This window comes from Tachypleus tridentatus, chromosome 1 (genome assembly GCF_004210375.1).
Source record: "Tachypleus tridentatus isolate NWPU-2018 chromosome 1, ASM421037v1, whole genome shotgun sequence".
NCBI classification, from domain to species: Eukaryota; Metazoa; Arthropoda; class Merostomata; order Xiphosura; family Limulidae; genus Tachypleus; species Tachypleus tridentatus.
This window is the reverse complement of record NC_134825.1, coordinates 101,677,566-101,704,474: the sequence shown is the minus strand read 5'-3', so window position 1 is coordinate 101,704,474 and position 26,909 is coordinate 101,677,566. Positions and strand designations below refer to the sequence as shown.

The window sequence follows — 26,909 nt, the reverse complement described above, 5'->3', positions numbered from 1 at the left end:
AATTGAATCACATTAAGTGTGAAATAGGTGGGAGTTTAAAGGATACTGATGAACAAAAACATGCACAAAAAGGACAGCTCTGAATAAAATAAAAAATTTTTTTGAGAGAGAGGTAAAATACTATGCTAAAAATATTTTTCATTTTCAAATGTTCCAAATACATGCACTGTAAATATATTATAACAACTGCGTATTTGTTAACAGTTCTAATCTAGTAACAGAATTGTTAACCACAGAAAAACAAAAACAAAATCAGTCACTATTATACATTATGTGATGATGAAACTTGTTGCTATGTTTAATTCAAACATTAAAATATTATCTAACTCTGAATAAGTTATAAAAATATTTAACATCCATCTTTTTCTATATATTTCTATTAATACTAAATACCATAAAAGTAAATGATAAAAAAAATTTGTTTTGTGATCACTAAGCCAAAACTTGTTTAATTAAGTACCTACTGTTACTTTCAGAAGATTAAAAAAAAAAAGAAACATACCCTTATTTCTACCATTTGAGGTAGGGATTTGTGTATGTGTTCCTGAAGTCGATAACATGCAAGGGAAGGTTCATTAGCAATAATATGTAAGTTTTCAGATATTTTTTCACATGCTGAAAAACAATGAATGTTGAACCTGAGATCTTAAACATATTCAGTAATGGATGCATCATGCAAATATTTTACTTTAATTAGAAATTATCCAAAACATATTTATATAAATAAAATATATTCCCCTTATCCAAAACAAAAATATTCAGAAGTCAGTAGCGATTTCCTTCTACTTGTGTTAATCCTTAGCTTATACATTTCATAATAAAAAAGCTACGAAACATTTTCATTAAAGACCTTACATATGAATAGTAAATACTTAGTGTAGTTTAACAATTTTAACCAAATTAATACTTACTTTTTTTTACTTCATGTTCTAATACCAAATCTTTAGCTACATATAGTCCAGTCTCTAAAATGAACAGATATTCACTTATTAGTAACATTATTAAGTTACAAAAAGGCAATTACCTCTTTAAAAAAAGTGACAAAGGTCAAAAAGCAGCATTGCAGTAGAACTGTTAAACAAATCACAAGAGATTCCAGACTAGCTTTAGAAAAATAGTTACTCCTTTACAGACCCTTCCCTATTGAGTGAGGTCGATAGGTAACTATTTTTAAGTGACACACGATAATATCTAAGAAAATATTTCACAGAAGGCAATCAATAAATAAAATCTGCATTTTATATAGACAAACATACCCAATATAAACAATAAAATTGTTTATCAGTTTTATAAAGTTTTTGACTTTTTCACTTTACCATCTTAATATTTGTATTAAAAAAAAATAACTGCAGGTATTATTTTATCCCAGATGCTTTTCAGTTTATCCACTGTATAGTTAAAATTAGAAGTATAACAAAAATTTCAGATTTATCTTTTGTTTCCCACAAATTAATGCTGAAGAGTACAAGAACTCATGAGTTTGAATGAAAGCTGAACTACAGGACAAAAGTTTCTCTAAAATGTTATTTATATATGTGGTCTAACATTTTAAAAATTACAGTTTGAATACCAAAAGGTGATGTTGCATTACAAACCAGTAGTTAAATTTTATGGGTAGAAATAACTTAACTACAATTTTTAGGCCTACTGGTTTTAATGCATTGACAACTTTTGAATTTAAACCATATCTTTTTATTGTCTTGTTAAGAAGACTACCATGCACTGTTGAACAGTTACAAACAACTTATTATTTAATCATTTATCAACTTCAACAATACTGTGTACATTTCCCAGTCATGCTAATTCATTGAGTCAGTTGGTAAAGGAGAATTACATAATATTTTATTTACTCTAAAACAGCAGAATTTAAATCTAAAATTAACCAACTACAACACCATACACGACCACCAGATTTACAGCATTAAAAAGATCTGTCTGTGATAAATTAATAATAAAAGCTAAATGAGAGACAACTGAAGGAAAATTGAAACAGGTAATAGCAATGTATAAAAGGTTTAACTCAAATCATGTTTAACTTCATTCCATGTTTTACCCCAACAGAAGTCTTTCCGAACTTACCAAAACTGCACTATCAAAGTGACAAACATAAAAAATATGCTATTTCTATAGTACTTGTTTTTTTTACTTAAATATTAACTGTCAGTATTACCAGATGATCAAAAACTAACAGCTTAACAATGTTATTGAAGAAAATGACTATCAGTCTGTTATGCCTTCCAAGCAGTATGTTGTTGTTGCTAGTGGTATGATTTTGTGTTATATCAACAGAAACCTATACTAATAAAAGTATGTCTGACTGTGTGTCAGTTAGTCAGTCAGCACTATAGCTCCAAGAAGAAAGAACCTAGAGACCTGAAACATTGCACAGATATCAAGGGAATTCTAAGGATATTATTATCATGATGCATAGATTTTTCTCTATGCTAAAATACTGAGCTTTCGGCCTTCTTACCAGAACTTTCATTGGGCAACAATGCACTCAGCAATAACTCTTTAAAATAGGTATCTCATAACAGTTGTAACAATAAGTGACACACATTTGATATTAATGTTACTAAATACATAGAATTGTGATATAAATGAATAGCTTTTATACAATAAACATAAGTAAAATACAATTATAGGTATTATGTAGAGAAACAATAAAGAAATATTTTATACTTCAAATAACATGTTGTAAAAATAAAAGGTTTAATTTTACATCAAAACCACATAGCTACTGTGTTTGTATAAGTTTATAAATATTGTCTTCCATTTTAAATTGCAATGTTGGGTAACTTGGCTAGCAAGAGTGATTGTCAAATTTAGAGCTGAACAAGAGTGTAGGTTTTATTCCATACAACATTTTTAAAAACCTATTATTTTTTAAAAAAGAAACAACACAAAAGTGTGTTAGATTTCATATTAATGGTAGAAATAATTATACATAAATGTTCGTATCTAAAAAACTATTTTCAAAATATGCATGCAAGGTTATGGAATTTTATTATAACACTATATTATTTACAATCAAAATCATATATAGAAGAAAATTTAGCTTGTATTGGTAAAATAATATTTTTTTTAAATTAAAGTCTTTACCCATGCAGTGAAAAAAACAAATTTGACATTATTTCGAACATAAGTGAAAGAGATACAGATGATAAAAACTTTATTCAAGCTAAGTTTGTGTCTGTTGTTTGCATCTTTCATTTCCTATAATAGTAGACCTAGCAAAGGTATGGAATAAGCACACACAGGTTTAATGTCTGTGACATGAAATTTTTTATGTCAGTGGAAATTTTAAAATCTCATTTTCATATATTTGGTTTGATTTAAGTGAAAATAACATCAGAAATGCTTGTGTGTATTTTTAAAATGTGTGTTGCTTTTGTGGGGTGAGAATAAAAATCTATCCAATGCTTTCTCATATACTGACAAATGAGATTAACTTTGTTACAGAATAGTTAAGTTGAATATGAAAAATTCTATAAAAATAAATTGGTTTTACTCACTTTATTTTGGGAGTTACGAATGGATTTAGGTATGATAAACCAGTCTGATGCTGATTATGTACCTCAAAGTAAAATATTGAGAAAAAAAACACAACAATTTAGAATATCAATCACAAGAAGTGCAATGTATGCAATAAAACTGACAGAGACTTTACAAGAAACCAAAAATGTCGTTTATCCAGAGGCATGGTAATGATTGTTAGAGGTTGGGGTTGAGGGTGAATTACTGAATAAACCTATAATTTATTTTCTTAAATTTTATGCTCTTAAGTTGTTTATCTCACAGAGGTATGACCATTTGATAAATGCTACAACATAAAAAGTAAAATTTTGATCCTTTCTGTTTAAAAATAGCTTAACATCAGCCACCTGTTAAGGTGATACCCAGTTCTGTGTTCAGTCTTGAGGACATTTAAAGAATTTAGGAGAAGAGCTATTGGGATGGCACTTTAAATGAAAACATTATAATATGAGGAGATATTAAGACCTCTGATATTATTTTCTCTTGAATAAAGAAAAGTTAGAGGGGATCTATTGTAATGTTTAAAATAAGAGGTGATCACTCTGCTCAAGTCTTGATGGCTAAGAAGGTGGAGGTAGAACCTAGATACCCAACAAAAACATTCACCTAGAGTATCGGCGATGCTCCAGATATCAGCTACTTCCTGGCCATCAGAAAGCAAGATTGAGAGGGAAACAGGATTATATAACCCACTGACCTTTCAAATCTTGTCCCATATGACTTTGGAATTGGTGGTAGAAGATATGCTGATTGTGAACTTAATCCAAGATTCCTTCTGGCTTTGATGTCTTACCCACAGAGCATGTGCACGGGCCCGCTGGAAAGCAATGCGGTTTGAGAGTGTGCAATATCCAACGAAAAGTATCCCAGGCCCATTTTTGAGCCTTCCATGCCATGTTGCAGGCAGAATTTCACCATGAATAAGGATATAGTGGAAAACATGTCGAGGTTTTTGGAATACATTGAGCAGCTGCTTGTAAAAAGACAGTCAGTCACTGCTGCCACACAGTTGTCTATTGATGGCTTAGAGATGATGGCAGGATCAAGTTCTGCGAGAGCAGTGAAAGAGGCCCAGTTTGCCTGATCCAGCTTCCATCAGGGCACATGAGTCAGGTGGCATTGACCATGACCATTCTCTCTTAAAATTACAGGAAAATGATCACTGCCACATGGATTATTGTCAACCCTCCATGAAAAATGGGAGAATAATGAAGGGGAACTAACTGAGAGATTAATAGCAGTAAACAACAGACTGGGTGCATGAAAATAAGTATAAGAACCACTATTGAAAAGAGAAAGGTTGTGATCAGAGAGCATACACTCTACAGAGTGATCACTCTATCAATATCAGCACTTCCCCAGAGGGGATAATGTCCATTAAAGTCCCCCAGGATTAAAAAGGGAGAAGGAAACTGTTTAATAATAGCATCAAGGTCTGATTGATCATAGGACTCTCCAGGTGACAGGCGGAGAGAACAAACAGTGATGGCATGACCCAAGGAAACACGGATGGCTATGGCCTCCAAGGGTGAATTGAGTGGCAAAGACAGGGTGGACACATGCTGATCAACCAACAGTGCCACCCCTCCATCACACAGCCTGTCATTTTTCTAAAAAGAAAACTGCTGAAAGGTGACTATCGGCAGGTTACAGAAATGATTCCTGTAAGGAAAGACATACAGGATGGTAGGAAACAATCAGTGTTTGGATGTCATCCAGATTAGAATGTAAACCTCAACAGTTCCACTGTATCAAGAACTCTTCTATTTACAACGAAATTTTTTTCCTTACTGCTCTTATTCAATGGAGGTCTATTGACCTCCACGGATCCTGCCCTTGGTCAATTGGGCATGTCTGTGCTGTTGGAAGGGGATTCCAGAGACTGAGTACGAGAACTAATGATTGTTTTGCATCCTGGGGTGGGAAAAGAAAATGTATCCAGGGAAATGCCTGTACCTGGAACCAAAAAATGTGGATCTTGGAGTTTATTGGAATGTATGTAAGGGACATGTAAGAATGTATGTATGGGTGTTGAAGTTGATTTATGAGCTTTTTTAACCATGGAGGTGAAAAGGCTTTTCATTTGTTTTGAGAACAATTCTTTTGGAGGCACAGAGAGATCTGTGTGCACTCCCACTGTAGTTGTGAAAAGAAGTGCAGTAGCATACGTCCGAGATGAAGCAGTGAACAGCAACTTTTGAGTCTCAGGATAAGTAATGTTATGAATTGTTTTCAAATGCTGCACCTCTTTATTTTCCAACCGTTTAGGGCAAGAACGAAAGTAGGACAGGTGAGAGCCATTTCAAATGATGCATTGAGGGTCCATTTCACACTCATGGGCATTGTGGTCCTTGCCACCACAACAAGCACATGTCAGGGAACCACGACATGATGTGTTTGAGTGACCAAACCTCTGACACTGGAAACATCGGAAAGGGTTTGGAATGTATGGCCATACTCTGCAATTAAGATAACCTGCCTTGATGGTGGCAGGTGGACGTGGTGATGTAAATGTCAAAATGAGAATATTGGTCGTTAATATCATTTAATTTTTGCAGAAACTCCTTGGGTGGAGAAACTAGTGAGAATCTCCAACTCAGGGATGTTCATAAAATACCTCTCAACAATAACATCTTGTGATGAATTTAAAGTAGCACGAGGTGAAACCTCAATAGGTATATCTCCAATTGCCTTTGAATTGAAGAGGAGTTTATTGTGTTGAGATGTGGATGTTTCCACCAATATGTCACCAGATTAAAGCTTCTTTACTGACATTGGAGAGGGACAAGTCCCTCTAGTCCCTTCTGAATAAAAAAGGGGGACATCTGCCCTAAATGTTTGTCTGAAAGATAATAATAGAATAACAAAAATGAGGTACAACAGGTGGTAGAGATGTCCAAGATTGCTACTCAGAAACTTCAAGATGTAGTCGTTTACCTGTGGACTGTTTGGAACTATTATATTTAAATTTTTATTTGGAGCATCCATAATAAAAAAGAGAAATTTTGGTGTCCACTGACTCCACCCACCATTGAGCCCTAAGAGGGGAGGCACAACGATGCCAAACAAGGACACTGCAGCAATGCCAGGGTTTCATGAGCACTATACCCAAACACCAACATCAGATACAATGTCCACAACACCTGTTGAGAACTTCCAACACTTGGTTTGACCCTTGCCCAAGTGGGCCAGCCGATTGACCCAAGGGGGCTCACTCAAAGGCTGCCCGTCTGTGTGTTAGGGTTGGACCCCTCAACCACCAGGATCCTATCCTCCCTTTCACAGGTCACCGTGCACGGCAAACACTGATGTTTAGATCCCAGAGGAGATAAACTGAAAGAACAAAACCTTCCCTGGGAGGTCCCCTCATCATGTACAGAAATCCACACCGAGGGGCATTTCATTTGGATGTTGCAAAATTTGGAAATAGCATCCTTGGATTTCAAGAACTGACTGATCTTTATGAAAATCATGTTCATCAAGACAAAATCTGTTCATCTACAATATTCAACTTTCTAGGTCCAACTGAAAGATAAGCTGATTCTCAGCTGGGAAGCTGAAAAGGTTCTGCTGCCAACCTCAATGACGTAACTCTGTGAGCAGGTTTTTGATTGATTATTTGGAATTAAGCACAAAGTGACACCTGTGCTCTGCCCACCACAGGGATTGAAACCAAGTTTCTAGTGGTGTGAGTCCACAGACATACCGCTGTGTCACTGGGGAGGCCAGTGAATTAGGATTCTCAAGTCTTGTGATCATAAGGACCAAGGCAAGAAATAGACTTAATTTTCAGCATTTTTCTGCACTCTCTCTATCAATATTAAAGCAAGATTGGATCAATTGATTATAAAGGTCTAACGATATCATTCTTTCATATACCTTGAGCTTGGTGAGTACTAATTAAAAATTAAAGAAATAATTTCTCCCACGACTTTACATTGACCTTTTAATATTCTTTGTGATAACTAGTTAATGTTGGTTGGTGAATTTGAAAAAAAAATGTAGTTCACTGGGAGTTTCCATTGATGTTCTGTATTTTTACTTCTTTTGGTTTACAATTTTACGTTATTTCCAAACTTAAATTATAACAAAAAATAATTTTAAAAACCAATGTGTGCTTTAAAATTTTTAATTACAAATATAACTGAAATACAATATATACAAAGGACAAGCATCATACAAAACTATTCTAAGCCACTGATTGACTTTCACCCCTTCTTCCTCAAAACGTTTTATAAATTTATACTTCTAGCATAAATAATGTCATGAAACAAAAAACTGAATCTTACCTGGTACGATAGTAGGCATCTTAAGAGAATTTTATTCAATATAACTTTGTCCTTAAAAACTGTTTTTCTTTCAACCAGTTAAAGAAAACTTACTTTCTAATCTTCCTGCAAAGGAATAACATATGCTTTAAATACTTTGGAATATTTACACCTCAAATAACACTCAAAATTTACACTACAAATAAACTGTAAACTCATACTTTATCTTTGTCAAACAGAAAATAATACTTTACATAACAATCATTATTAATAATCACAGTTTTTAAGTTTTTGAAATAACACTAAACCTTTAATATTGAAAAAAACTTACAAGAATTTCTGATAAGTACAAGAAGTATTTTGACTACATAATAAAGCAATGGAAATAAATATAGAAACACAAAAATAATCCATTTAAAAATGTGCCCAATATTAGAAGAGATTTTTTTCTTTCCTTTCAAGAGAAACTATTTCCTGATATTTTCAGCAATTCTGTGAATTATTTTGATTTCTCAAAATTTTTTCATCCTAAAGCTGAAAGAACCTTGTCAAAATACAGAAGTAGGATATATCCATATATCATAAAATCAAACATAGAAAATTAACACTGTATTAATTTCATAAATAAATATAGACAAACACAGACGTATATATAACAGTACGTTTACTTTCATATATTAGGCAAGTAGAAAAATTATATACAAGCTTGCTTAACATTGAAGATATGCCTTAAAAACACAGAAGATGCAAACATTATAATAGCAAACAGACATTGAAAATTAATTTTGATATACAAAATCTCTGTGACACATATTTAAAAAAAAAAGGTGGATTAAGTAATTCTTTGAAGGACTGATGAGTAAGTTGGAAAGGTTGAAGACATTAAAAGTTAAGAATATAATGCATGTGGGCCAAATAACATTTATTATGTTGATGAAGTTTCAGAAGATAGTTACTATAATGGGTTATCATATTTTTGCCAAAAAAGATGAAGGACTGGAGGACATGCCTAAGGTTTTTATCATATACACAAATATAATAGTGACCTATCTTGGTTGTGTTTTACTTTTAGTGGACTATGTTTTGTAAAATGCAGTTACATTTGAGTTATAATACATTATATACGTACATAGGCAGTCTTACCTATTAAGCAAACTAGGAAACTGCCTGGGGCTCCACATCTGGAAGGGACCCTTATGCTATGCCTTTTAATCTACTTCTGAGTTTTTTTTTACCATTATGGGACCCATTTACGGAATTCTTCCCTGGACTCCAGAGTGTCTAAGACTACCCTTATATATGTGTATACATTATTACTATTTACAAATCAGTTTAAAACTTATTTTTTTTCAAAACATAGATCAGTAAGTAAAGAAGTAAAACAAAAATTCTCTCTTCTAATTACAACCTTTGTAATTGGTTGCTACTTGTCACAGGTCACTAAGCCTCTAGGAATTTTGCACTTAATAGGATATGAAACAAAATTTTTTGAATGTTTTATATATACATTTAAATAACCCAAAAATCATAACTTACTATATCAATACAATAGAATTCCACTGTAATTGATCAAATTTAGTAACTAAGCTGTACTTGGGTCTAAACAAATATGAAATTTCAAACAGGCTAAGGATTCAACAGTCAGAAGTTTTACCTTGAAAGAATTCATGCCCTTAGGTTTGAAAATGACTGAGAAAACCACTCAGGGGTCTTTCTAAGCTTTTGATTGGTTATTCACATATAAAACTGTACATAAGGAACCATTTCCAAATATGAAAGGAGGTGATCAAGCCCACTGTGTTTCATTTAGTACATGAACAATATCTCAATAAACAGAAATGATAGAGGGTTTAATTTTATATTCTAGTTCTTCAATATCAGTAGTTTGAGTTCCTAACTGGTACAAAACTACAGACTTTCTATTTTGACATCACAAGCATCCAACCTGAACTGGTGCTGCATTCAACATACCACATGATACACAAAAATAAATGTTTAGGTGTTTTTTAATATTACTTTTAAATTATCAAATTAAATAATGTATAACATGAAATACTGAGTTATAATTATAATTTTATACCCAACTTAATGAGGATATGACATTGCCTTTGACCCATGGCATGATCCATATCAAAAAGGTTAAGAAGATACTGGATGAGTATTTGAATATTAGTGGTAGACACAAGAAAATTGATTTTTACACAAATGTATGTAGTTTGGAGTAGTTATTGGAGAAACTGGGACTGTCTAGATCAGAAACATTCAAAGAATGGCCCATGGACCAGAACTAGCTCACCAAAAATATTTTTTAAGCCTGCAAACACAAACTGAAAAGACCACTTGCACATTTTTTTCTATGTTGTGTGTTTGGTGAGTGAGGAATGAAAGCTGTCAGAAGAACTAAGAGATACCTTCCCCAAAATATGGCTTCAAAGTGGAATAGTCTACCCCTTACTTGACACTTTGTGCAGACACTTAACTTACTCTACTTTCAATTAGTGGATTATTTTTGTGAGCTGCAATACAAATGGTTAAACTGAACAATTCTGGATTAAGATAAGATTTCAACATATTTTTTCTAGATAAAAAGAAAGTTGAGAGGTTATCTTAAATTTTATAAGATTATCCAAGAAATCAAGCACATAAAGGTCTCTGCTGTTGGTTATTTAACTGATGTTTTACTGTCAATCATGATTTAATTCCATCTAATACAATACTTGTGATGCATAATTTGTCAATAATACAACACAGATGTAATAACACAATATATTTAGAAATAGTCAGAATTAAACAAGTAGCAGCCTAAAATAAGCAAAACTTTCTTATTTAATACCTGAATAGATTGATTACATGAAAGTGTAAGTAATAGAACATGAACAACAATTTCAGCCTTCTGCTTCCACAGATGATTTAAGAGAAGGAAAACAAAAAAGAAACAGACAAAAAATAAACTTAAGGAGGTTATAGTTTTATGTGATACTTTGACAAGGCATGTGGATAGGATAAGTCTGTGTGGTGAATAGGGAGCAAATAATTACATTATGCTATCCATAGTAGTATATAACTGACAGAGCAAGAGCTATATAATTAATGGGGCTAACACTGATACACTTTTTGTTGTGTATGTAAGAGATAATGATGTAGGAAAAATAAGGTCAGAGGTGCTATTTCATAAGTACAGGTAGAAAATAAAGGCATTTAAAAAATGGCTATAACTTTTTTGTGTCAAGGATACTGTTGAGAATTAATTGTGGGGATGAAATTATCAGTGGGACACTAGGGCTGAATGCTAGGCTTAGGCTAATTTAATGTAAGGATGAGAAGATTGTCTGGTTGGACTTGTGGGATCAGTTTAATGGGAGAAGGGAACTTTTTTGAATGGATGGCTTACATTTAAGTAAGGTAGGGGCTAACTTGTTTGCATGGACTATTAACTCAGTTGTAAAGGAAATTTTAAACTATTATTGGTTATTGGGCAGTGGTGATGATCAGGATAAACTAAATGCAAATAAGATGTAGAGGAAAGTTTTAACACAAAAAGCAAGTACAGTAGTTCTAAAGGTAGGCTTAATTAAGTGTTGCTATTGTAATAATAGAAGTGGAAGCTTTTAATACAAGGAGAATGACTGAAACATGGTTGAATACAGATAATTTTGATGACAGAAGTTTCTTGAAATACAGTTATAGTCAGTTAATAGGGAAGGAGTATTAAACAGAGGTGAGATAGTGATTTTATATGTAAAACTTGTGTTACATTTGTTAAAGTTCATGATATCAAAGATTATACAAAGGAAGTTGAATGCATTTAGGTTTCTCTTTGCAGATATAATTGTAAAAGGATTTTACTGGTAATTTGCTACAAACTACTAGATGATACTGTTAAAATTAATGAGGAACTACACTAAGATTAAGATTCCAGCTGTTAATGAGGTAATAATTATGGTTGAATTTAATTTCAGGCATATAGATTCAGAAATTCATGATGTCAGATAAACATATAGGTTCAAAAAGTCCTGATACAAAACAATAAAACCTTTTTATTATTCAAAATATTTTCAAAAAATGGGCCTTTCTTTTTTCAGGGACAAAGTGGAAATCTGTCCATGAAGAAGAAAGGTCCACCTTTCAAAACCATACAATTTATATAGTTTTTATCATTTTAGATTCAGAAATGTTATAGTCAAACTATGGGAAAGAGAAAGGTTTTTGGAAACCGTTCAAGATAGCTTTCTTCACTAATTAATCAAAAAACCCATTAGAAACAGTGCTATTTTAGATTGATTGTTAACATCTAATATAGAAATAGCTGAGTATGGAAATCAGGGATTATCCAGGTGCAAGTGATCATTGGTTCAATGTTTTGCTGCAAGTGGAGATAAAGAATAATGATATTTTGGTTACTAGTTTCAAAAAAGGTAATTTTGAATGGATCTAACAAGAATTATCTGTTGTAAATTGGGTAGCAGAATTATTTGGAGAGAATGATGAAACATGGAAAATATTTAAATATGGAAGGTAAACATATTCCTTATAAAAAGAAAAGGGTGACTGCAAATAAAAACCAGGTTCACTCAGAAAGTATAAGGGATAAAATTTTAAAAAAGCATCACAAATTTAAGAAATTTAAATTGACTGGTGTGATAGGAGATTTAAAAGATTATAAAAGTTCAAAGAAGTTGATGAAACAAGAAACCGGGACATCAAAAAGTATACACACAGAAATATTGGCTAAAAATGTAAGGATTTCTTTAGACACATTAAGGGTAGAAAAAATGTTAGGACGGGAGGTCAGGACCTTTGAGGGATAACAAAGAAAGACTTATGTCTGATGCTTGAGATAGCTGGGTTATTTAATTCTGTTTTTTTCTTCAGTTTTAACTCATGAGCATTTAAGTAGTATTCCTCATCTTGAACAGTTGGTAGAGAAAAACAAAATTGAACAATATAACTGCATTATTCTGAGTTTGTAAACAAATTCATTAATTAAAGAATGACAAGGCTCCCAGTCATATAAGGGTTTTGAAGGTTAAGCATTGGATATGTGAGCCACTTGCTACTGTTTTTTGTAAGTTTTTGAATAGTGGGCAGATATTAAAGCATTGGAAGTTGGTTTATGTTACCTCTCTTTTCGATGGAGATGATAAAATTGTCAGAATAATTATAAGTCAATTAGTCATATCATTTATGGGAAAAGTTTTGGAAAGTCTGATAAAAGATGATATGCAAAGTCATAAAGTTTAGAATTTTACTAGATAGACAACATAGTTTCACAAAGAGAAAGTCAGGCCTTACAAAGCTTTCAAAGCTACATAGATGACAGAAAGGGTGTAGATTTGGTGCATTCAACTTTTAGAAAGTATTTGACAAGATATCACATGAAAGTATTGTTAAAAATGATCTCTGTAGGTGTGGGATGACAAGTTAACTAATTATATAGAAGAGTGGCTGGATAGACGAAAGCAGAGGGTTGTTATAAATGAAGTTCAGTGAAACTGGATTAATGTCACAAATGGAGTATCTCAGTACTGAGTCTTAGGGCCTTTGCTTTCTGGTTTACACTAATGACATAGATGAAGGAATAAGCAATAAATTGTTTAAACTTACAAATGATATCAAGGTCTTGATTGTGACTGGCTGTGAAGAGGATGCTACTGATTTACAAAAGCATTTAGATCATTTAATGAGTTCAACAAATAAATAGCAGATGGGTTTTTGATAACAATAAATGCAAGATAATGCATGTGGATTATCATAATTTGAATTACATGTATAATTTGGATGGGTGTAACTTAACAGTGTTATGGAAGCAAATGATCTTAGTGTGGTGGTTGATCAATCTTTTAAGCCATCCAAGCAATGTACTTTTTAATAGGTTTGGTTTAGTAGACTAGATAGCCTAGATGGGCCAATAGATCCCTTGTTGTCCCTAAATATTGTATTATTCTAAATCTTTCGAAAGTACTGGTCTAGATAAACAAACTTTTCTCTTGTTAGTAAAATTGATATCCCTTGAAAAAAAAAAAAGTACCATAAGCCTCTGTGAATATACAATTTTGCAATTAGGCATTGTACAATATACAATATTTTTTCATTAATTACAGTGCAAGAAAATTGGACATTTAGTAGGTACATGCATATCTAAAATATGCATAACATAAAATGTGAAAAAAAATCTAGAGATTAAGAGTGATGGGCAAAAACGAAACTGGTGCTATTATTATGAAATTACAACTTCTAGTAACAAATAACTATTAAGCTTTTGGTATTTTACTCTTAGGATTACACATCTTAATGAATCTAATTTTTTTTACATGCATAATAAAGCTGGGCGATTAACGTTATTTGCTAATCAGTAATACAATAATTCAAATATCACGTCAACAAGAACTTATAAAAATAAAACTGTATTTAATCGAGCCTAACATTTCTTTTCCAAATTTTAAACTTCTGTCATCTCAGTAGCTAGTATAAAGAAATCAGAGACCTTTTTTATTTTAACTTCTCTATACGTTATTAGACTTAAACGTCCCCTGACAGGACAGCGAGAAGCTTTCAGATTTACAACGTTAAAATCTCACAATAGGTAAAATGCGAAACTCAGATCCGCTGACTGGTAAAACAAATGTTCATGACCAAATCGAGCGCACTCAAAAGGTCTCTGTAAAACAGTTAAAAAGCGGTACATTAAACCCTCGTAGTACAAAATAACAATATCCAAATTTATCAAAAAAAGTTAAAAGTAGTCTTAAAAATAACAGAAATAATAAAAGTCTTACTAATAAGTGCTACAGTTTCTTTTATTACACCAGAAAATGTAACGCATTCCCTAAACTACATTTGAATTTACTAATAGTATAGCAGAGGATGTCAAAGAACTAAATATATCGACAGCCTCAATAACTATGTCACCAAGAACTCAATGAGCAACATCGAGTTGATAAGGAGGATTGACAACAGAGAAGTCTGGCATGCCATGGTCGTCGATGTCTGCCGCAGATTTGACACATGAAGAAGAAGAAGTACCGATAATCGACACTGAACACTAAAGACACTACATCAGTCAACTTTGAAACTGCATATAACCTATTATAGACTTTTTGTGTCACAAATAAAAACATATTTGTGAAAAGTGTTAAATTCTCTATCCCATGGTATATAACACTTCTTGATACAAACACTTCATACTAAATACATCTCATTACTCAGTCTTGGAAACTGCATCGACTTATTAAGGATTCTTTGTATCATAAATCAAAAAACACATTAGAGAAAGTAAGGTAATGTCCTATTCCAAGACATATAATACTTTTTGATTTGATCTGTTTGGAATTTTGCGTAAAGCTACATGAGAGCTATCTGCGCTAGCCGTCCCTAATTTAGCCGTATAAACTACAGGGAAGGCAGCTAGTCATCACCATCCACTGCCAACTCTTGGGTTACTGTTTTACCAACGAATAGTGGGACTGACCGTAAATTATAACGTCCCCACGATTGAAAGGGCAAATATGTTTGGTGTGACGGGGATTTGAATCCGCGATTATGAGTCGAGTGCCTTAACCACCTGGCCACACCGGGCCCAATACTTTCTGACACAAAGAGTCTATGATACCGAAATAAAGCATTTAATTTAATGATAATTTCGTATGCCAATATTTGTAGCTTCATCCACTTATGAGGTAGTCTTTATGTCATAAATCAGAGCACAAGCCTTTAAAGAGTATTAATTATTTTGTCATGCGACAGAAAGACTGCTTTGCCGAAATCAACAATCAATATCACGTCAACTTCCTAAGTCAAAGTTTGTATTTGCGTTTCTCATTAAGACTGTAATGCTGGTCAGTTCGAGACTGAGCAGTAGCTAGTAGCGTCCAATGAGTTCCCCGCCGATACAGCGGTAAGTCTACGAATTTATAGCGAAAAAATCAGCGGTTCGATTCTCCTCGGTGGACTCAGTTTAATGTGATATTGCTATAAGAGAACACACGCACACATTCTCCAATAGTAGATCAGCTGATATCTCTGGATTAGAACGTCAATTTAGAAGTTATATGACTTACAAAACTGTTATGTATTATAATTTATCTCAAACAGCCTTCACTTTATTACGTTACGTATTACGATTTACAATAGCCCAAAACAGAGTTAGATTGTTATTTGGATTTAAAAAATAATTGAATGTTGAGATGTATCAACTTTATGATATTTACCAACAAGATTGATACACACAGTTTTATTTCTTAACACAAATATATTTTAATATACAAACAATAATACAATTTATAACATTTGCTTTGAATTTCGCGCAAAGCTACTCAAGGACTATCTGCGCTATCCGTCCCTAATTTAGCAGTGTAAGACTAGAGGGAAGGCAGCTAGTCATCACCATCCACCGCCAACTTTTGGGCTACTCTTTTACCAACGAATAGGGGAATTGACAGTAACATTATAACACCCCCACGGCTGAAAGGGCGAGCATGTTTTGGTGCGGTGGGGGTTCGAACAATTTATAATAACGGTTATTACAAATAAAGATTTAAGTACAAAAATTTTACAAATTTACAAACAATACTGAATCTTTTATTTGGTCTGTAAATAAATATTTTATCGAAGGTCCACAATGAGCGAATTAATTCTGAGTTGATGTATGTACAATTCATATAACGGGAAGTTAGTTTGCTCTTCATTGATCACACGTGAGTTTTCACTTCTGAAGTTATTTTCTGTCTTCGTAAAATATGGAGTCCGAGGTTAATCTTCCGATGTTAAACAGTTTGTATGCTCGAAATCTATTAAGTTCCTGGTCAAGTACATATTTTTCACGATTATAGCTTCCAAAGTTTATAGTATCCCAACTTTAGCAAACCAACAATAAAAACTGTTTTTTGGCGCGTCTGTTTATAAACGTTAGGAAAACGAAATTCTAGACTTTTTAGTTGAACCAACAGTATTGGCAGTCACTAATATTTACATGCACACACAGCGCATTTTTGATTTTATCTTCAAGAATCTTCTACAAATTTATTGAATAGGTGGGAAATTCGCAATACATTTAACAGTACAAGTTACATGCATTTCTAAATATATATTTAACCGAAACAAACATCGATATTAAAATAAATATGGAATAGTAAATCCATCACAAATTCTACTTTTACAATGGGAAACAAAAATTAAGCGTAGATACTTTTACGTTTTGGATAAATATAGGTGTTAGATATTGCTTCTAAATTATGTTCAAAACACACCATATGTTACCAGTCTTGATATTTCCCTTTCCAAACTATCATTTATTCTGGAAGAATGTTTAAGGAAATTTGTACACAGACAACAAGTAAACATCAAGCAATAGTTTTTCTGGTCTTAATTTTTTGTGCTCAATCATTCTTTTCAGGGCACTGTTGAATGTTTCTGAACGGTTTGTGGTAATTCTTGATGTAGGAGAGTACAACCTATGTTCTTCTAAAACCCATCGATAAGAATGTTCTGTTTGTTTGTTTGTTTTTGAATTTCGCACAAAGCTACTCGAGGGCTATCTGCGCTAGCCGTCCCTAATTTAGCAGTGTAAGACTAGAGGGAAGGCAGCTAGTCATCACCACCCACCGCCAACTCTTGGGATACTATTTTACCAATGAATAGTAGGATTGATCGTCACATTATAACCCCCCACAGCTGAAAGGGCGAACATGTTTGGTGTGACGGGGATTCGAACCCGCGACCCTCGGACTACGAGTCGCACGCCTTAACACGCTTAACCATGCTGGGCCAAGAATGTTCTATCAGGGTCTTTTATACGTATACTTCAAAACAATGAACAAATGCAAAACTCTACTTAACTATAAACTTAGAAAAAAGTGAATTATATATACTCTTACTTTCAAGATCAAGAAATTGGAGCACATGATTTGTATATACTTGTTTTTTATTTCTTGTCCCTCCATATTTAAAAAAATCAAAATATCAGGTCTTGTAAAATGAGGTTCCAACGGTGAAACAACTTTGATTTAAGCATCTTTAATATAATAGGATTATTAACTGCCTGCTCTCTGTCTGTGACAAGTGAAATGTACACGTTCTTCAATGTTGGCCGCCGATCAGTCAGGACTGGACAAAATAAAAAGTGTGACCATTCATCTTTTTTCTGTCCTGAAATAAAGGGTGTAGCAGGAATGATAGGTTTCTTTTTAAATCCTAGCATTCTTAAACAGCAAGCACGATAAATAAACGTTTCCCAGATAAAATGTTGTGTAACAACCAGCTAAAAACCACCCTTTGACTCCAGTGTATGAATTGGTTATTTAACTAATTCAATCAGAGCCAAACACAATTGCAATGTGAGGTAAGTATTATAGTTTGTATATAGTTTTTTAATGTGCAATCCATTTCATAGTTTACATAAATATCATCATGCGAAATTCTTCGTTTCTGTTTTTCTATTTTAATGTAAATGTACCCCCCGCTAGTACAGCGGTATGTATACGGATTTACAATGCTAAAATCAGGGGTTCGATTCCCCTCGGTGGGCTCAGCAGATAGCCTCTGTGGCTTTGCTATAAGAAAAACACAAAAACACTAATGTAAATGTTTTGTTCAGAATTTCTTGGCTGTTTTACTTTAATGCAGTCTTGTGCAACTGGCTCTAAAACAAGTTTTGTGTGTGTTTGTTTTGGCCCTTCTCTATATATGTGAAAACGGCAGGTTTGGGTTTAAAATTTTTTTGTTTTTGTCCAGAGCCGTTTTTACATATATATTTTTCTCAACAAGTAAGTTTTCTCGTCATCACTGATTTGGTCCTTCTCTGTTTTCCTTTATGGTTGTGTATGGTAAATAGTACAGCACCTAAGTGTGGCCTTTCAAAATAAGGGTATGACATCAAATTACTGTTAGAATAAAGAAAAGTGTAAAAGAATGAAGCCTTCAGAATTATCGATACCTTTGCAACTTTGTGTTTCATGATATTCCTCACTGAGGTTTGGTAGTTTCAATGGAGGTTTTTTACAACCCTACAGATCCATCGTATACCATTACAGCGTCAGTCATTTTTTCATTCCTTACATTGAAAACCAAAAGCAGTATATTTCACCAGGTTGTGGTGATTTGACTGGAAGTTTAGAACATTTATTTTCCGTATAAAATATACAGTTTATAGCTGTCTCCAATGTTAACGATTCTTTCGACAAACCAAAAGGAATTACATTTTTCTTTTACATAAGAAGTGCCTTTAGTGCTTCGACCTTGAGCACTTACATCCATTGATGTTCTGTGTTTTAACGAGTAGTTTTTATGTGGCATGTTGTCTCTCCTTTCCAAATTTTTTCTTACTTCTTTGACTTATTTTAATGAAATATATTATACAGTGTGTCTGAATTGGAAAGCTCTCGAATCACAGATGCGTGTGCACTTGTAATTTGGTTTAAGTTTGAAACGCAGAAGGGCCTGGCATGGCCTAGCGCGTGAGGCGTGCGACTCGTAATCCGAGGGTCGTGGGTTCGCGCCCGCGTCGCGCCAAACATGCTCGCCCTCCCAGCCGTGGGGGCGTTATAATGTTACGGTCAATATTCGTTGGTAAAAGAGTAGCCCAAGAGTTGGCGGTGGGTGGTGATGACTAGATGCCTTCCCTCTAGTCTTACACTGCTAAATTAGGGACGGCTAGCACAGATAGCCCTCGAGTAGCTTTGTGCGAAATTCCAAAACAAACAAACAAACAAACAGTAGGAATAAGATCTAATTAGATCGAGTGAATATTAGACGATGTATTCATATCTTACTGTGAAACATCACGTGACAGCTTGGAAAGTAAATGATGTAATACAATTTCAGATTGAAAGTATTTTCAAAGTTTTAGTATTCATCTCCATTTGTATAAACGGTTCACATTCAATAGCCATTATATCTACTAAATATTTAATAATCAAGAAGATATTGTATGAAGCCCTACAAATACTACACTGTGAAGAACTGCTGATGGCTAGAAAGATTAGGGTCGTAATTCTTTACAGTGATGAACTGTGCTGACATTCATTCAATAAAAAAGCTTTAATGAACTTATCAAAATATTAACAACCAGCTCGTTCTAATTACCATCTGCATCAATGTCTGTTTTATGGAATAAAATACCAACAACTCTTTGCCAGTATTTATGCTATCTTGCAAAGTTTTCTCTGAGAAGCAGACACAGCACAGAATCTTGCATTATTCAAAGTCTAAAGTATTTCCTGTCAATGAAAGTTGGGAACCATTAACTGCAGAATAAATAGAAATAGTGATTTATAGCGTTATTCCCTATTTGTATCTGCCTATACAAGTGCCACAAATTATAATAATCTCGTTATATTCCTCGATCTATATTAGTTGTGCTTCATTAACTTTGTTACAGGGTAAGCTAGATATGGGCCATTCAGCTGCTTTTCCAAGACACTCCTGAATTATGCTTTATAGTATGCACCCATCTTTTGGATCATCGCATACTGAAATGTTTGATATTACTGATATTGCTGCAGTGGTTTTCACTTTCAAACAGGTGAATAAATTTTTATCATTTGATGAAACAGTTTTTCTTATGGGAGTAAGTGCCATAAAGTCTTTTATGTCTTCCAATAAGAGCTAAGGTTACATATCACAACGGTAATTCTATAGAGCTTATGATCTCTTAGTCAAGAGAAACTAAAAGATTGAATAAATAAAGAAGAAATAAACAAAGTCAAAAACAAAATAAAAAAATAATCTAAAAATTAAAGGCTATAATGGCATGACAAATGAAGTGGAAAAGAACACGAGTGTCTGAATAAAACGTTTGAAGAATGAACAGTTAAATGCAAAGATTAAACTAGCCACATTTTCTTACCAAGATGTGTCTTACCAAGAATTTTACTATAAATTCTATTTAACGCATAGTATAGAATAGAATAGAATAGAATAGAATAGAATAGAATAGAATATAGAATAGAATAGGTCTGCAACTGTTGTCACTACCGCTGTTCTATCTATAAGTGTATTTCATTTTTCTTACCACTCCAGCTATAACATAAGAAAATTAAGTTCCAGAACTTAGGTAATTTATACAAAAGAAACATTAACAAATCTAGCAACCTTGAGAGGAATACCAGATTCAGTTTGAAATAATTTTTATAATGATAAAGTGTTTGATTTGTTTTGAATTTCGCGCAAAACTACACAAGATCTATCTGTGCTAGCCATCCCTAATTTTGCAGTATTAGACTAGAGGGAAAGCAACTAGTCATCACCACCCACCACTAACTCTTGGGCTACCCTTTTACCAACGAATAGTGGGATTGACCATAACATTACAACGCCTCCACGGCTGTAAGAACGAGTATGTTTGGTGTAACGGTGATTCGAACTCGCGACCCTCGGATTACGAGTCGAGTGGATTGAGTGTAACAGTGAATAAAAAGTTTTTCATCTTGCTGCCCATTTAAAAGAATCAGATTTGATCAGATTAATTTTTAGCCAAGAGTTGCAACAATTATTAAGTATTGATAGCTGTCTTGTCCGATAGTCTCAGCGTAAGATACCAGAAGGAAATATTAAAACCGTAGATAAACAACTAAAGACGCCATCTAAAAGTTTAAAAATCGCCAGATCGAATATTTTGAAACATATTTTGACGATAATCAAGAAAAACTGCAAGAGTAAGTTAAATAACTAGTTAAACAGAATAAAGAAAATGAACCGTAAGATAATGTTTCAAGTGTAAATTGCCAGAAACCTCAGAAAAGGCCTTAACGGAAAAAACACCTCCTATGAAAAATACCAGAAAGCGGAAACGAAAGAACATTCCATAGCACTGTTAATATCTTATATTACGTGAAATCACATAAATAAATTGGAACAGGAGGCCAGATAAGTTAGTCCTTTGGAGTTCGTCTTTAATTCCAGTTACAAATAGATTTATACAGGTGTACAATCGTGAGTGGAGTACATAAATCACTAATTTGAGAAACTTTACCGATTGACTAAAGAATTGACACTGAGACTGAAATTCACAAACATCAAATTTTCAATATAAGATACAACTTTCATATCAAATAATCGACTATTTCGTTAAATAGCTCTTCTGTAATCTTCAGCAAGTTAGCTACTGTTATTACTAGATTCTCAAATAAAAAAAATATTAGAAATGTGCTTTACATACTTTAATATATGAGTTCTTAACATTATACGTTTCACATCAGTTTCCTAACTAAATTACTCAACTGAGAGAAATAGTAATTGTTATTTACATTAAAGTTAAGGGGTGAGTGGGTTTGATCATCTTGAGGATTAAAGTCTTTGTTATTCTTAGGTCTGAGAAATCTGGAAACTTTCGAGCAGCTGGACTACTGTTTTGACAGCAGCGTCTGAGATCCGAAATTTTAGTCCAAATCATGACTGCTTATACAAACGTTTTTGGTATTTTTGTGATTCTCCAAATAGTGTACACTTTTAATCCACAAGTAGATCTGTCACTTAATTGCATAATTTTTACACATTCATCATTATTCTCGGAACTGAAAACAAAACTGTTGCAATAATTGGTCACAGTCGAAGACAGTAAATTGGCAGCTCTTTTGCATGTATTTCTTCTCGTCTTCTTCATATCAAAATTCCGCCTAGAGTCTCTGATTTCCTTACTAATTCCTTTTAATGAATTCATATCAAGTATTTGATAAAGTTAATATAGATATTTTCATAGCTTTCTCTCTCTCCGTTGTGATGGCGTCAGATTGTAGAAATGGGTCTCGTGTTCAGTCTCTATTGATGTTTACATAAATATTCTCATGGACGTCTTTCTGTTACGATAATGTCGGTTTATGGATAATATTAAGCGTGAAATTGTAAAACATAACACATAATACACGGATAATATTAATAATATCTATTTCTCACTGTCGACTAGAATGTATCTTTGGTTGTTATACTTGACGTATTTTTCCTTTCTTGGTCAAGCGTGGTTGTATAGTTTCTCTAATATATTCATTAAATGTGATGCACATCTTTGCCAGATTTCTACTATTGTTATAGACTAAATATGTTTAAAAAATCAACTTTGTTATTACTAACATCAACCTTGTTGTTAATACGTAAGCCCATACACTAAAAACCAACAGAAAAAATTTATAGCAAAAAACAACAACAACTAACAAGTACAAAACACTGAGCCCAACGCAGCACATCATTATCATCAAATTCATGTAGAAACTCTAAAGACACAGACAACATTCATACTATAAACTGGTTTACAGTGTGATTCCTTCATTGAAAAACTAATGCTGGTAAGTTATGTTGCGAACAATAATGCTAAAACATGGAACAGTGCAGTCTTTAAAAGATATACCAAAAATCTAATAATACAATCAACATTGCTCAATTAAAAGCACATTAATAGAATGAAAAAAATACAAGTTCAACAACTAGTCTTTAAAAATACACTTAAACAATAATGTCTCAAATATTAAAATCTAACGTATAAGTATAAAACATGTTTAGTGTCTTGCCTTTATCTCATTACCATGCAAGCATATCTTCTCAAATCTATTTTAACTATGTAAAATGAGAAATGTTCAGTTTTAACTTATTATAACCATATTTGTTCATGATATTTGTTTTCGTTACAAAAAATCTCCTTGGCACCTCTTTTGTGTCTTTTGGTTAATCATAAATCCCCAAAGAAAACACTGATAGCAAGACTTTGGATGTTTGAAACTGGTTGCATCAAATCTTATTGCACTGAATATATGCATTTGTATCAAGGATATTTTCCAACAGGTTCTCTTGTATTCAGTTCCTGAGTTTGTTTTTACCAAGGCCGTTTCAGTAGCATGGTCAGGTGGATAAGACACTCGATTCGCAATCTGAGGGTCGGGGGTTCAAATCCTCGTAACACCAAACATGCTTGCCCTTTCGGCCGTAGGGGCGTTATAAGTGATGGTCAATCCCACTATTCGTTGGTAAAAGAGTAGCCCAAGAGTTGACGGTGGATGGTGATGACTAGCTGCCTTCCATCTAGTCTTACACTACTAAATTAGGGACGGCTAGCGCAGATAGCCCTCGAGTAGCTTTGCGCGAAATTCAAAACAAAGCAAAGCAAACTGTTTCAGTAAAAGCACGCTCTATGCTAAATGGTTTTTCTGAAAGAGGCAAGACAACGAGGTCACGTCCAGTAATACCTTTTTCACCAGCTGCGGGGATGTGTCTTGTTACTTTAACCCAGGACTCTTCAATTCTGCTAACTTGACAGTGCAACCAGAGCAACTTATTTGGGAATCACATCTGCTGTTGAATTAAAAATCTCCACTATATAATGGAAAAAAATTATAAAGTTGCTAACTGAGTTGAGAGTGGTAAGTGACTTCAGTTGCTAGATATTAGGAGGTAGCCTTTGTTTGATTTCTTTCAAAAACTCGATCATGCAATTTCTGCATCTACCTTTGATTTACTTTTTTTTCTTTCTGAATTTCAATCTTTGATTCTGACAGCTCTAAATGAAACCGTATCACAAAGTTCATTGTTAAAGGTGACAAACTATTCATGGATTATCTTTAATTCATTAAATCATATTGTGATTAAACGCTATTACATGTATAATAAGTTCCTTTGGATTGGTGCTCTCAAGCTGAAGTAGCATGCTTATCCTATTGACTTCACTGATAACTGGTTGAAAAACACCAGATACATTTTTTGCAGGGTCTGAATACATCTGATACAGTAACTTAACATTAAGTTCCTTTCACTTATTCTGTGTAAACTGGAAGTACAGTTATAACTTTCCGTATTGAGAAAGCACTCTATCAACACACTTGTTAATTGCGAGACATTTTCTTTTGGAAAGTCGTAAAATTTCAGTGGGGCTTCTCTAATATTAATGGTAGCATATAGGCCATGTTACTTATTCTAACGCTAAATGCTGTAAAAAACAAACAAACATTAGCACATCTGGATACCATATAACAAATGTTTTGTTAATGCATCTTTTAAAGAATAATGGGCTTGGTTGCAGATTTTATAAGTGCTGAGCATTTTATGCAGTGAAGACTAATAATTTTCTACTCAACTTTTGTGAATATGTAACCCAAATGCTCAACTATGGCTCTCCAGTGGCATAGCGCCAAGTCTGTAAACTTGCAAAGCTAGAACAAGGTTTCGATACTTAGCTTAGCAACAAACAAACAAATAATTAGCTATGAGGATGCTAGCACGACAAACAACATAAACTGTAAACTTATTTGACACCGGGTTTAATTAAGCTTTAACTTTACTGTTAAATTTATGAATCGAAGTTGACAGTTTATGTTGTTTATTGAATAAAAAAGCAAAAAATGCTATTACATTCTTGGAAACCATTATAGTTTAGGACATAAATAAATAACTTATTAGAATTGCAGTGGTCCCGTTATGTGTCATGATACGTTCATGGAAAGTAAGACGTACATCTGAAACGACATTGAGCAACACAATTTTACATGTATTATGAGGGAACGCATTCCTGAAACATTTTGGTCACTCTTGAATAACCTTTTAATTTATAGCTTTTTAACTACAGTGTGCTAGACGACAAAACATGCACGAGAACATAAAGAGTTTACATCCTCCACCATCTTGACAAGGCAACGATGGTTAACACACATCTGTAGTACAGTATTCTATAGTAATTGCTTAACACTACTCCTGGTAATGTGGTCCAAGCTGGTTGAATTGGTCGACTACGTGATATCTTTCCTGTGAGAACAAAGCTTGTAACCAAACAAGATTGCAGGCTAATAAAATTATGATTTGTCAGAGCGATGATAATATCATAGTGAGTAATTTAAGTTAAACTCCTTACCTATTGAAGGGATGGTGAAAAATAAAGTAGAGAAAAGAGGATGTCTAGAAAAAACAGTCAAATTTCTCACACTAGGGGAAATTCAGAATTTAAAAAAATATTGCCGTATAAGATTAAGAACCTAAAACTTATATACAGTTAAAATATGGATTGTTAACTAAAATTGTATCCTATCCTGATATGTATAACATAAAAAAGGTATTTTATTCAAATTTTGTAACTTGCTAAAATTCTCGTGAAGGATGCCTGAGCAGAGAGTGTTCACACTCTATTAATTCAACAAAATAACATTGTTTCAAACAAATTAGTAGTGATTGGTAAACGCCACACCTGGAAATGTGGTCGACGTCGTTGGAATGTTTTATTAACGTAACAAAGCAACATTATTTGATACATGGGTAGTAATTGGTTAGCACTCCAGTAATGAAACGATGCAGAGCTATGCAACATATAACGAAGACTCACCATATTACCAATTTTATTGCGTTGTAAAATCACACAACTTGTTGAAACTAGAATTAATAAAATGCACTTGTTATGTTCTAGTCCATGTAGGTATCGAAATATTCTCGGCGTCATGTTACGACACTTTATTATATATATATATATATGATTGTACAACATTCGCCTCAATTTTAGATATTTTTATGACACGACATTTGGTTTACTATATGGATGGAAATTATGAGCAACGATCATTCAATACTTCATTTCTTTCAATTTGTTTACTATCTACTCTAAACTTGAAGCTTAAGTTGATAAATAAATTTAGATTCTTATTTGAAGAACCTTCTTTCCACTTATTTCACATAAAATTTTATAATGTTTTGAGAAAGTGCAATTACTTTGAATTTATATATATCAGTACTTCAGGTGGTTAAGGCACTCGACTATTCGAGGTTGCAGGTTCGAATCTCCGTCGCACCAAACATGCTTGCCCTTTTAGCCGTGGGAACATTATAATGTGACGGTAAACCCCACTGTTTGTTGGCACAAGAGTAGCTCGAGAGTTGGCGGTGATGATTAGCTGCCTTTCTTCTAGTCTTACACTGTTAAATTAGGGACGGCTAGATCAAATAGACGTCGTGTAGCTTTGCGCTAATTTCAAAAATAAACAAACAGACGTTAAATTTGTCCGATATTTAAGAAAAATACGGGTAGCTAAGATATGTAAATACTAGTTTTGCAGGTATTCATTATTTGTGTTAATTACTATTATTTATTATCATCGCACTTTCAAGTCTCTTAATTACTTAATTAACATTTGATTATGTGAGAAAGGA

At 33.3% G+C, this 26,909-nt stretch overlaps 1 protein-coding gene across 9 annotated transcripts in view; it reads right to left on the bottom strand.

Annotated features, from left to right (window-relative positions):
* Positions 1–14,781, bottom strand: part of LOC143257034 (BLOC-1-related complex subunit 8-like) — a 39,103-nt gene extending 24,322 nt beyond the window's left edge. For 2 of the 9 annotated variants that reach the window (XR_013031667.1, XM_076515124.1), the window contains exons 1-4: positions 14,229–14,394; positions 7,827–7,931; positions 912–965; positions 503–615 (exon numbers count right to left, since the gene is read on the bottom strand). Coding sequence is in view for 8 of the 9 variants with exons in the window: in XM_076515124.1 (XP_076371239.1) it covers positions 503–615; positions 912–965; positions 7,827–7,845 (186 nt within the window). In the remaining variant the exon portion in view is untranslated. Of the gene's footprint in view, positions 1–502; positions 616–911; positions 966–7,826; positions 7,933–8,948; positions 9,098–13,409; positions 13,440–14,228; positions 14,472–14,581 lie in introns of those variants that run through there. The other 7 variants (XM_076515168.1, XM_076515158.1, XM_076515150.1 and 4 more) reach the window with 7 other exon arrangements.
* Positions 14,782–26,909: the final 12,128 nt, after the last annotated feature.